Raw genomic sequence first — 13,360 nt, 5'->3', positions numbered from 1 at the left:
GATGATTTGCCACACTATGCCCCTGAAAGGCTGGGCTCCAGCAGCAGAGAACAGGCAAGGCCTGATGAGAATGGTCCTTGGGGGAGAAGGATGGAACACTGGTGGCTCCTCTCTAGTTCTAGTCCCCCCCCCAGTCCCTTTGTTAAAGGGGAACCACAGGACAACAAGAAACTACTTTAAGTGAAACTGAAGGAAATGTGGGTGTGGCAGGTGGGCACACACAGAGGTGTGACGTGGACAGACACCCTGGGAGGTAGGCTGTTGCTTCATATCACCACACTGACAGTCAGAACCTATTTGGTCTTCTGGCCAGGCAGAGTTACCGAAGATACACACATGTACATTCACATATACATTCCTACACACACACCACACATAATGAACATACACACGTACACGTACACCACCACACACATACATTTTCATTTACATACACATGCATGTTCTATACATCACACACATGAATACATATGCATGCTACACGTGCCATACACTAAACATTCACATATATATTACACACATGCACATTTATGCACACTGTACACATGCATACATGTACACACTACACACCATATACATATCCACATGCAAATGCTCATACACACATGCACACATCTATATACACACACCACACATGTGCATCCTTGCATATATACAGATACATACATGCATACATATGCTCATGTATGCACACACATATACATATCATGCACATGCATATTCACACATACTCATGCATATATATGTGCAAACACATGGCATACCTGCATGTTTATGACTTGTCCACACAAATACACATTTACACTCATACACTGTACACAACACAGCTGCATGTTCATACATATACTCACACATATGTACACACATATATCCATGTCACACCTACATGCTCATGAACATGCTCACATACATACATATACATACACACACCAGATACACACACATATACACACACAACACACCTATATTCTCATGCACATGCTCACACATAAGTATGCACATATACACATAAGTATGTACATATACATATACCATACACATGTGTACACATAAATACATACACATACACAGATACATGCTCTCAACAGACAGACAGACAGACACACACACACATACACACACACACACACACACACACACACACACCTCTGACATTCTCAGACACTCTTGGTCTTCAGAAAGGGGGATTTCTGGCAGAGGCCTGACTACTCTCTTGGCTGGAGGGAAAGTTGGGGGGTCAAAGCCCATCCAAGCCCTGTGGGGAGCTACCATGGTGGGGTTTGCTCTTGTTGGCCCAGGAGGCCTTGGGGGCTGGCACAGACTACAGGCTGGTCAGGGTCAGAGAAAGGTGCCCGGAAGGGAGAGGGTGGGTGGGTGTCGCCCCAGCCCGGGATGTGGTTAGACCATAGGCAGCTGCTTCCCAAAACCAGAATAGCCCAGAACTTACACAACCTGTACCCCCCAAACAATCTGGCTGCCTTGCCTGCCTCTCCCAGAAGCTCTTTGGGCTCTCCAGCCCCCCTTAGTCAAACCCCAGTTCTGTCCCCCAGAATGTCATCCCATCGACCCTTCATTCCATTCCTAGCTTCCGCTCTTACAGCCCCAACCAACCGATCTTTCAGGAAGCCTAACCTACTTCAGACCCATTGACCTCCTGACCCCGCTCACCTCTGACTTACCCCTTGAACTTCTGACACATCGGGGTGACTCCCATGCACCCACCTCTTTCCCTCCCAGGTCCTCTTTGACCCTTTTTTCTAGAACACCAGTAGTACTAGGAGCAGACACAGGGACCAGAAGTGAGCCAAGTATGGGGCTCTGAGGGTGGGCAGCTTCCTGGGGTCCCTGCCCATTCCCTTCCAGACCCCACCATCTCCCCAAGGCCCATCCCACCCCTATCACTGTTCCAGATTCTCCTGTGAATGACAGGAACTGTCTCACAATAGTCATAGAAGCCCTCCACCTCTCCTGACAGCCCCCACCCCACCTCCACCCAGCCTGAGGATGGTGCCCAGTGCCAATCCTGAATTCTAATGTCATTTGCCACCCTATGTGTCCCAATTACAGATTTCTTCACCAACTACCGGCCCCCACAGACGCCCACATCTTCGAACTTCCTGGAGCCCCCCAGCTTCGGCCCCATGACTGACTCTGTCTTTGGCAGTGGGATCTTGGGTCCTGAGGTGGTGCCCCCAGCCTCTTCCTCCTCCTCCTCCTCCTCCTCCTCCTCCTCCTCTGGGATGCCCCACCTCTTAGGGAATACCCGCCTACAGGTAAGCCATCCTGCTCTGCTCTGCCTGTCCAGGTCATTTGAAGCTAACTCCAGTTCTGCCTGGGTCCAGGAGACAGATTAGACACTTCCTGGACCAACCAATAAGAGACCCTAGAAGGGCCCAGCCAGAAAAGAAAGAGGACCCTACAGAAATGAATGAGAGAGGTGGGGGAAGGCAGAGGGCTTGAGAACCACAGAGCAGGGCACCATCCAGACCTGAGTTGCTCATGGAAGGCTTCTTGGAGGAGAAGGGGTTCTGGGTCTTAGGGAACAGGTTGAGTTTGGACAGAAGAGCCTGTCAGAGGGTGAGCCAGGTAGAAGGAAGAGCAGGCAGCACAAATGTAAGCACGGAGGCAGGAAACTCAGCGTGTTGTATGTTTGGGAAACTGAACATGGTTCAAGAACTCCATGCCTAGTTCAGACATGGCTTCCCTGCTGGGAATCTCTTCTAGCTTCATTTCTGTTGCTGTGACGAAATACCCAGACACAAAAGCAACTAAGGGAAGAAAGGGGTTGGTTTTCACCCTCAGTTCCAGGTCACAGGCCATCACTTGGGAAGTCAAGGCAGGAGCTTGAAGCAGCTGGTCACATCACAGCCACAGTCATGAGCAGAGAGACAGGGATGCTTGCTTCCTCACTTGCTTATAGTCACCATCACTCTACTCTGTTCAAGAGCCCCTGCCTAGGGAACAGTGTTGCCCACAATGGGCTGGGTCTTCCTACCTCAATTAAGACAGTTCCCCACAGACTTACCCATAGGCCGACCCAATGAAGACAATCCCTTATTCAGACTCTTAGGTGATTCTAGGTTGTGTGACGTTGACCACTAAAGCTCACCATGCTAGAGTCCTTTCCTTCTATCATCAGACTTTTCGGGTGCTGTTATAGTTGATTGTGAGAGGTCTCTCTCCTTCACTGGTTTGGCAGCCTCTTGCTGGAAGGGTTGTTTTGGTCACCCTGCATTCTTTCTATCTTGTGGTTTCCACAAACAGAGTATCATTCAGTAAATAGTTTTCCACTGACTGAGCATGTGAATGAATGGATGAGTGTACAGGGAGATATACATACATCCTGGTGAGTGGAAAGATGGTTGTAGACAATGGGGTGTACATATGTGGGTAAGGAATGTAAGGTAGAAGAATGGCTGGGTGGATAGGCTGGTGGGTGATTCATAGAAACATATATCATTTGGTGGACTGACAAATGAAGTGGTAAGTGCTTGGGCTGGTGGGTAGGTTGGTAGATAGTAGTTTGGTGGACTGATGAATTATGAGTGGGCTGGTAGGGGAATAAAGAGTTTCGATGGTTGGATGGATTGGTGAATGGCTTACTACCTGTAGGCTAGAGCATCAGCCAGACTTCCATCACTATGCTATATACTTAGAAAAACAACCTGAGGGAAAAGGAATTATTTTGCTTATGGTTTTGGAGGATTGTGTCCATCATGTTGGGGAGGGTGTGACAAAGCAGAGGAAGTCACATCATGACAGCATGACAGCCAGGAAGCAGAGACAGAAGTGGGGGTGCCTTTACTAGCTGGCTGTCTCTCTTTCCCTGTTTTTTTCCATCTGGACTTGTGGCCTATGGGGTGGTGCAACTTACATTATGGCCCACCCATATTAGTTACTTTTCTCTTTGCTATGACAAAATACTCAACAAAGCAACTTAAGGAAAGGTTTATTTTGGAATATGATTTGAGGGGATACTGCCCTCATGGTGGAGAAGGCATGGAAGCAGCAGTGTGAGACAGCTTGTCACACTATGTCCACAGTTAGGACCATAGAGAGAGATAAATGCTGATATTTTGCTTCTTTTTTCTTTTTAATTTAGTTGTTGTATGTATGTATGATATGGGGGAGGGGATACACATGTCACAGTGTGAGCATGTAGAGGTCAGAAGACAACTTCTGGGAGTCAGTCTTCTTGTCCATGTGGGTCCCATGGTTTGAACTCAGATCATAAAGCTTGGTGGCAAGCCCTTTACCCACTGAGCCATCTCACTAGCCCCCCCCCTCCTTTTTTTTTTTTTTACATATTTTACATTATTTATTTTATTTATCAAGCTCGGGGGCAAGTGCCTTAACCTGCTGAGCCAGCTTGCTGGTCCACATGCTTCTTTTTGTTCAGTCTGGGATCACATCCCATGGGATGGTTCTGTCCACATTCTTCTCCCTCAACTAACCCTCTATAGAAACCCTCAGAGTCATACCCAGAGGTATGCTCACTAATGCACTACCTATGTCTTATTCTAATTGGGTCGACAATGGAAATTAACCAGTACATCCCTTGGAAATGGCCTCGAGGAAATACTAGTGTACCTCACCAATCACCTAGGTATCTCTTAGTCCAATCAAATTGCTAATCCAGATGAATCACAGCTGGGGTTGAGATAGAGAGATCGTTGAGTTCATAGAGGAGAGAATACGCAGGTTAAGAAATACACATATTGGTGGGTGAGTTAGCAGATGGCTGGATGGCTGGCTGGCTGGCTGGATGGATGCATGCATGGGTGGATGGATGGATGGATGGATGGATGGATGGATGGATGGATGGATGGTACATAGATTAGTGGGTGAGTTAGTAAATTAGTAGATGGATGGACAAATGATACATATATTTGTGGATGATACACAGATTGATGGGTGAATTAGTGAACGGATAGGTGGATGGATGAGTGGACAATACATAGTTTGTGGGTGAGTTAGTAGATTGATGGATGACTAGATGATGGATGATACATAACTCAGTGGGTGAGTGGATGGATGATGGATGGATGATACATAGATTAGAGTTGAGTTAGTGGATGGATGCCAAATGTATGGCTGGATAAGGAATAGACAAACTGGAGGATTGGTGAGTGAGTTAGTGGATTGATATTGATGAAAACTGGGCGAATGGAAGGATAGATTGGGTGACTGGTTGATGAGTGGCCGAATGGAGATTAGATTAATAATTATTTGGTGGGTGAATGGATCACAGATCATCAGATTGATGTTCTGTGTCATGCCTAATTTGTGTATAAAGGTCATATGAGGTTACAATTGTACATTAGATTATAATTTCCATGTGTGGGTACATGTGTGCACATACAGGGATTGGTTCTGTCTCTGCAGTGCCCAGTCCAGTGATAGCCAGAATGGAGGCTTCCTGGTGGCTGCAAGGAGGCAGTCCCTCCCCTGATCTCTGAGTATCTGTCTGTCTCCCCCTGTTCCCCTAGACTCGGAACAGCTGCTCTGCATCCCTGGACCCCAGTACCTACTTGAGCTCTGAATTTCTCCTTCCTGAAGAGCCCAAGACCAAGCTTCCCCATGCTCCTACAGCACCTCCCTTCCTCCCATATCCAACCCCTGTCAAGACACAGGGCCTGGAGCCCTGCACTGCACCCCCATTCCCCACAATGGCACCACCCCCTGTTTTGTTGCCAGAAGAGCCCCTCTTCTCAGCCAGATTTCCCATCCCCACAGTCCCTCCAGTTCTGGGAGTGTCCCCTCTGCCTGTGCCCACTACCTTCCCTCCCCCTCCACACCCTGGCCCTGGCCCTGCCCCTCCCCACTTCCCCATAGACCATCTGCCCCATGGGTACCCAGAACCAGCCTTTGGGCCACACTTTACCATGCCTCAGAGTGTGCAGCCCAAACACAAACACCCTGCCTCATCCCCTGGGGGACGGAAAGCCAGTCCTCCCACCTTGGCCCCTGCCACTGCCAACCCAACTACCACTGCCAGAGACAATAACCCTTGCCTTACCCAGCTGCTCAGGGCAGGTGAGATTCAAGGGACAAGTAAATGGGGGTGGGTAATCAACTCCAGAAGGAGTAGTGAGGCTGAAGGGGCAGAGAATTAGGGTTTTAGGGTGGGCTTGGGGGACAGGGAGAAGGTGGGGTATCATTAGGGCATAAGCTATATCTAAAAGGGGTGCAGGTTGTCAGGGGGATGAGAAGGGGTCTTGATCGGTGATGGACTTGATTGGGCCAGTCTAGCGGTCCTCATAGTCCTGCCTGTATCCAGCCAAACCTGAGCAAGGCCTGGAACCACCGATTGTGCCCAGCACCCTTATCCGGCCCGCAGGGTCCCCGGTAAGATGTTGGAACTGGGAGGTAGGGGGTCAGCCCAGGGCCATCACCCCAACTCTATGCCCTTCTACACCCAAGCAGGAGACGGTCCCTGAATTTCCCCGTGCCTGCTTCCCTCTGATTCCCGCCCCTACACCACCCCAGCCACCACTGGGCCCAGCCACATTGGCCCCTCCGAGGTCCCTGATTGTCCCCAAAGCGGAGCGGCTGTCACCCCCAGCACTTGGCGGTAAAGAAGGGCTAGAAGGATTGAGGGCCCTAGGGGATAAAGGGAAGGGAAAGATAAAGGGGGGGGGCGTGCCTTGGGCCAGGATGATTGGGACAGGGCAAAGGGACCCTCTCTCTTGTGTGTCGGTCTGTCTGTGGGTCTGTCTGTCCCTACCACAGGCAATGAGCGGCGATTGTCAGGGGAACTCAACTCCATACCACCCCCTGGGGCACCAGGTGTCCGAGTGTCTCCCCCTCAACCCATCCTAAGCCGAGGGCGTGCAGACACCAAGGTAAGTGCTGTCCCTGGATCCCCAAGATGCGTTCACTACCAGTCCTTCCTCCAGGTCTCCTTTCTAGACTTACCCCAACTTCTGCTTTCCAAGATGGAGAACCGGCGCATCACACATATCTCTGCAGAGCAGAAGCGGCGTTTCAATATCAAGTTGGGATTTGACACCCTTCATGGACTCGTGAGCACACTCAGTGCCCAGCCAAGCCTCAAGGTGAGCCCTCAGCTGGGAATGCACCCTCCCCTGGAGTTGTGGAGCCCTTTCCTGGATTGCCACCCAACACCCAATCCCAGGGCCTGCCAGGACCGAGACCCACACTGGTGGCACCCACAGGTGAGCAAAGCAACCACGCTGCAGAAGACTGCAGAATACATCCTAATGCTGCAGCAGGAGCGGGCAGCTATGCAGGAGGAGGCACAGCAGCTGCGGGATGAGATTGAGGAGCTCAATGCTGCCATCAAGTAAGCAGAAGCAGCTGAAAAGGGGCCCAGAAGTAGGGCACCTGCCTAGAATCCCTTAGTGAGGTGTTGGGGGTGTGGCTCAGTGGTAGAGCTTCTGCCTAGAATCCCCCAGTGACGAGCTGGGGTGTGGCTCCGACAGTGGTAAGACCTTTGCATAGCATCTATAAGAATTAGGTTCTGCCGGGGGAGGTGGCACAGGCCTTTAGTCCCAGCACTCGGGAGGCAAAGGCAGGCGGATCTCTGTGAGTTCAAGGCCAGTCTGGTCTACATAGTGAGTTCCAGGACAGCTGGGGCTACAGGGAGACCCTGTCTCAAAAAAGAACTAGGTTCCATCCTCAGCACCAAACAAAGTATTCAAGGACTGGGGTAAAGGAGATATAGTGTCTCAGACTCCCTAACCTTGACTCTTTCCATCCCCAGCCTGTGCCAGCAGCAACTACCAGCCACTGGGGTGCCCATCACACACCAGCGCTTTGACCAGATGCGGGACATGTTTGATGACTATGTCCGGACTCGCACGCTGCACAACTGGAAGTTCTGGGTAGTATCCTTACTTAAGCTGGTATTATTAGCCAGAGCAGGCTGTTTCAGATCACAGGCTGAGCAGCAGGGTCCCTAGGAATGGACTTTCGTTCTGTCCCCTACTGTCTGACCCTGGGATTGCAGGATTATCTGGTTCCTGTGACTGGGAGCTGAGAGTGGGAGTAAGAGAGGAAAGAGGCTGGGGAGTGGGGATGAAGTGAAAGCAGTCTGAGTCCCATGAGGCTTAGAGAAAGCAGGGAGTCCCCCAAGATTAAGGTTCATTGTTTGTTTGTTTATTTATTTATTTATTTATTTATTTAATTTTTTTGGTCTTTTTGAGACAGGGTCTCCCTGTAGCCCCAGCTGTCCTGGAACTCACTATGCAGACCAGGCTGGCCTTGAACTCACAGAGATCCGCCTGCCTTTGCCTCCCGAGTGCTGGGATTAAAGGCGTGTGCCACCACGCCCGGCTTGTTTTTTATTTTTTTTAAACTATACTTGGGATTAAACATAGTCTTACAAATGCTAGACAAGCAATCTACTACCGAACTATATCCCCAGCCTTTATTTTTTTTTCTGTTTTTATTTGTTTATTTATTTGTATTTTGAGACCTAAGTTGCCCAGGCTGCCCTTGAACTCACTCCGTAGCCAAGATATGCCCTGAACTTGCAATCCTCCTGCCTCAGACCTCAGAGAGGCTAGGATTACAGGGATGTGCTATCCAGCCAGTATTCAAGTTCTTGATTGAGCTCAGAGATGTCAGATGATCTAACACAGAATAAGGATTGTGGAGGGACTAGGAAGAGGGGACTGAAAGCCAGAGAGATGGACCACCCTTGGGCAGGGAGGGAAGTGAGCACAGCAGGATTCTTTAGTGTTCAGAGTTTGATACTGACAGGCCTTCCTTGGCACTGGTTTGGATCAGGCACATGGCTCCACGTGAGGTAGCAGGGTGCCGTCAGACTACAGGTGTGCTCCTTGACCCCAGGCCCAGTTCAGTATCCTCATCCGGCCTTTGTTTGAGTCCTTCAATGGGATGGTGTCCACTGCAAGTTTGCACAGCCTCCGTCAGACCTCACTAGCCTGGCTGGACCAGTACTGCTCCCTGCCTGCTCTCCGGCCAAGTATGTGAACACCTGCCTGCCAGTAGAAGTATGGGGCCTTGTAGAATGCTTGCCTAGAATCCCTCAGTGAGGGGCTGGGGGTGTGGCTCAGTGGTAGAACACCTGCCTAGAATCCTCCAGTGAGGGGCTGGGGGTGTGGCTCAGTGGTAGAGCACCTGCCTAGAATCCCTCAGTGAGGGGCTGGGAATGTGGCTCAGTGGTAGAGCACCTGCCTAGAATCCCTCAGTGAGGGGCTGGGGGTGTGGCTCAGTGGTAGAACACCTACCTAGAATCCTCCAGTGAGGGGCTGGGGGTGTGGCTCAGTGGTACAGCACCTGCCTAGAATCCCTCAGTAAGGAGCTGGGGGTGTGGCTCAGTGGTAGAGCACCTGCCTAGAATCCTTCAGTGAGGGGTTAGTAGCTTAGCTCAGTAGTAGAGCATTTGCCTCTCATGTACAAATACCTGAGTTCAATTCCCAGTACCACATATACACACAAAAGTTAAGGCCTTAGGGCAGAGGGTTCAAGCTCACTCTGCTTGGTCCCAAGGTCCAGCCTTTTTGAACACAGCCCAGGGTTTTGGGCCACTCCACTGTGCCCCTTGGTCCTCTAGTCTCCGAGATACCTAAAGAGGTTTTGGGAGTGGCCACTTGTCTGAACTAGTATTTCCCCGGTGCCTTTGTCTGCTCCTAACCTCAGAGCTATCTCCTGTCTCTCTTTCTTCAGCTGTTTTGAACTCCCTTCGCCAGCTCAGCACATCCACCAGCATCCTGACCGACCCAAGCTGCGTGCCTGAGCAAGCCACACGAGCAGTCACAGAGGGAACCCTGGGCAGGCCATTATAGTCCTGGAGAGACCTGCTGGGCTCCAGGGACAACTTGTGGGCACTCCCCTCCTGACCCTAACCCTGGCTGGCCCCTTTCCTGAGAATCAAGCAGCTCCCAAGTCTACACTCTTCACTTCTGGGGACAGACTCGAGAGCTGGGTTCCTGTTCCTGTGTTACACTAATCTGTGATCTCCAGTGACTGGCAGCCCATCTTTGGGCCTCCGTTTGTAACAGAGGACCCCAAGGCATTAACAGCTATGACACTTGGGGACCTAAGCATGCCACTCAGGGAGCTCAGAGGAGGGAAGAGGTCAACTCTATTTCCTTGTCACTCCTAGCTGCTCTCCGACAAAGGGCAGTGGCCTCAGTTCCTGACCAGGGAGGCAGAGCAGGAGCTCCCCTCTCTCTGCCCCTGCACCAATGATATGGACTGAAGGATGGCTTTCTCTGGGTGAGGCCAGCGAGGTCTGATGTTGGGAGACACCAAGGCAAGGGGTCACTGGAGCAGGGCAGGCATCTTGCATGTATGTAGATGTTTGTGTTTGTACATGGATTTTATAAGATTCTTGATCAATAAAAGCAAAAACTGTTTGCAAAGGTGTTGATGTGATTGACAGAATGCCTCACTATAGGAAGCAGAGGGAGCAGGTAGCAAAAGAAGGTGGTGTTATAGAGGCCCTTGGGTCATGAAACCACCTTTGGGTTTCAGTTTCTGCATTTTTGTGGGAGCAAGTACCTATGTCTATGGACGTGCTCGCTTGTGTATGCAGGGAGGCCAGAAATTGATTTGGGTGTCTTCTATTGCTCTCCACCTTATTTTTTAAATGTATTTAAAATATTTTAAATTATATCTATTTGTGTATCTTTGTGTGAATGTCATGAATGCTGGGGATCCAAACTCAGGTCTTCATGTTTGCACAGCAAGCATTTTACCCACTGAGCCATCTCTTCAGCCTACCACCTCTGCTTTTATTCTGAGATGGAAACCACTGGCAAATTTTGGGTGGAGATAGGACAAAGTCAGATAAAACTTTTGTTTTTTCCTTCTTCTTGAGACAGAGTCCATCTATGTAGTTCAGGCTGGTCTCAAACTTGGGTTCTTCTTGTCTCAGTTTCCTGAGTGCTGGGAATACAGGTGTGTGCATCATATCCAGTCAGCTTAGTAAGGATAGAACCCAAGGCATCATACATACTAAGAAAGTACTCTACCACTGAGCCACACCTCAGTCTAAGCAGGAGCTCTACACCACTGAGCCACACCCCGGGAGTCCCTCTCTGGGGGATTCTAGACAGGTGCTCTACCACTGAGCCACACCCCTAGTCACTCACTGGGAGATTCTAGGCAGATGGCATATGCTCTCCCACTGAGCTACCCTTGTGTTCCCTCACTGGTTGAATCCAGGCAAAATACTCTACCATTGTGTTATATCCCTAGTCCTTTTTTTTTTTTCCTTCCTGTATTCCCAACTGGCCTGGAACTCACTATGTAGACTAGGTTGGCCTCGATCTAAGAGATCCACCTGCATCTGCTTCCCAAGTGCTGAAATTAAAGGTATGTACCATCATGCCCTGTTTTCTTTATTCTCTCTTGCTCTCTCTCTCTCTCACTCTCTGTTTTTCTTTTTTCTTCTTTCCTTCCTTCCTTTCTTTTCTTCTATCTTTTCTTTCTCTTGTGTGTATATGTGTGGGTGCACAGATAACAGTAGGTTGTTCATTGTGTCTAAAACTGGAGAGATGGCTTAGTGGTTAAGAGCACTGGCTACTCTTGCAGAGGACCCAGGTTTAGTTCCCAGTACCCACATGACAGCCAAGAACCTTCTATAATACCAGTTCCAGAGGATCTGACACCCTCTTCTGACCTCCATGGGCAATGCGTGACAGGTGCACTTACATACATACTCATACGCACTCATACACATAAAATAAAATAGGGGGCTGGAGAGATGGCTCAGCAATTAAGAGCACTGGATCTTGCAGAGGACCTGGGTTTGATTCCAAGCACCCACATGGCAGCTAACAACTGTCCATAACTCCAGTTCCAGGGGATCTGACCTCCTCGGGCATTACACAACATGGGTGCACTTACATACATGCAGACAAACACTCATAAAATAAAAATAAAATATTTAAAAATAATAAAAATATTAAAACATTTTTGTATGAGTGCTTTGCATGCTTGTATGTAAGTGCACACGTCATGCAATGCCCATGTAGGGAAGAGGGTGTCAGATCCCCTGGAACTGGAGTTACAAACTGTTGTTAGCTGCCACATAGGCGCTGAGAACTGAACCTGTGTTGGATGAACTTGTCCTCTGAGTGGCCAGTTAGACTGGCAAGCAGTGGAGAGATGCCTTCTTCTCTAGCTTCTCACCAGCTTGCTCCAATCACCTCAAACTATTTGACTATAAGACCTTCAATAGGAGGAGCGGGGCAGAGGGAGTCAGTCACCCCTCCCACCCAGTCAGCCTTAGCTACATGAGTTGGGGGGAACTAAGGATAGGGACAGGGGAAGCCAGAGAAATGGGATGGCTTTCTCCATCTGGGACCACCACCAGCAGTTCAGGGGGCTCCAGACGCAATATAGGGAAAAAGCCCAAGGGTGCCCACACCTTTGTAAGTACCCTCCACCACCACCCTATGCTCTGTTAGGAAGCCCAATAAATTCTTTTATTCCCTAAACCAAGGAATATTACCTCAGTTTGTCGTAAGGTTGGTGAAAGGAGGGTGCCAGGAGCCTGGAAGCTGTGCACGTCTCCCAGCTGTAAATTTAACTACAACTCGTGTCTAAAACAGCCAGTGCTCTTAACCGCTGAGCCATCTCTCCAGCACCCTCTTTTTTTCTTTGAGACAGGGTCTCCCTGTAGCCCCAGCTGTCCTGGAACTCACAATGTAGACCAGGCTAACCTTGAACTCACAGAGATCTGCCTGCCTCAGCCTCCCAAGTGCTGGGATTAAAGGCGTGCGCCACCACGCCTGGCTCTTTTTTTCTTTTTAAGACAGGATTTCATTAAGTTGCTCTGCCTGTCCTTGAACTCACACTCTGTAGCCCAGTCAGGCCTTGAACTTGCAATCCTGTCTTCTGAGAAGCTGGGATGATGGGCCTAGTTCCAGAGGACAGTTCTTTGAATTGATTTTTGAGACATGGTCTCATATACCACAGACTAGTAACTGAGGCTGGTCTTCAAGTCTTGATCCCCTGCTATCACCTCCTAAATGCTGGGATTATGGATGTGTACCACCATAATGGGATTCTCATTTATTTGTTTTGAGGACTTCAGAGTGAATTTAAGGTCAGGCGTGGTGGCACACATCTGTAATCCCACCACTCAGGAAGCAGAGGCAGGTAAGTTTCTGTTGAGTTTGAGGCCAGCCTGGTCTACATAGTGAGTTACAGTCCAGCTGGGGCTACAGGGAGACCCTGTCTTAAAAAGACCAAAAAATAATATTGTCATCTGCATTTTTTTTTTTTTTAGATAGGGTCTCACTCTGTAGTTCTGACTGGCCTGGTACTCACTATATAAACTAGGCTGTCCATGAACTCAGAGATCTGCTTGGCTCTGCCTCCTGACTGCTAGAATTAAAGGATGTACCACCACATTCAG

The 13,360-nt window shown here is 49.5% G+C and overlaps 1 protein-coding gene across 6 annotated transcripts in view; it reads left to right on the top strand.

Annotated features, from left to right (window-relative positions):
• Positions 1-10,349, top strand: part of Mlxipl (MLX interacting protein like) — a 28,291-nt gene extending 17,942 nt beyond the window's left edge. For 3 of the 6 annotated variants that reach the window (XM_029553679.1, XM_008848382.3, XM_029553683.1), the window contains 10 exons: positions 2,068-2,273; positions 5,490-6,036; positions 6,281-6,348; positions 6,424-6,574; positions 6,733-6,845; positions 6,939-7,058; positions 7,179-7,306; positions 7,727-7,850; positions 8,824-8,953; positions 9,658-10,349. In XM_029553679.1, the coding sequence (XP_029409539.1) occupies positions 2,068-2,273; positions 5,490-6,036; positions 6,281-6,348; positions 6,424-6,574; positions 6,733-6,845; positions 6,939-7,058; positions 7,179-7,306; positions 7,727-7,850; positions 8,824-8,953; positions 9,658-9,776 (1,706 nt within the window). In that variant the 3' untranslated portion in view covers positions 9,777-10,349. Of the gene's footprint in view, positions 1-2,067; positions 2,274-5,489; positions 6,037-6,280; positions 6,349-6,423; positions 6,575-6,732; positions 6,846-6,938; positions 7,059-7,138; positions 7,307-7,726; positions 7,851-8,823; positions 8,954-9,657 lie in introns of those variants that run through there. The other 3 variants (XM_029553680.1, XM_029553681.1, XM_029553684.1) reach the window with 2 other exon arrangements.
• Positions 10,350-13,360: the final 3,011 nt, after the last annotated feature.

The sequence above is a fragment of the Nannospalax galili genome, unplaced genomic scaffold, assembly GCF_000622305.1.
Source record: "Nannospalax galili isolate Female #2095 unplaced genomic scaffold, S.galili_v1.0 scaffold644, whole genome shotgun sequence".
Lineage (NCBI taxonomy): Eukaryota > Metazoa > Chordata > Mammalia > Rodentia > Spalacidae > Nannospalax > Nannospalax galili.
This window is presented reverse-complemented; position numbering and strand designations above follow the sequence as displayed.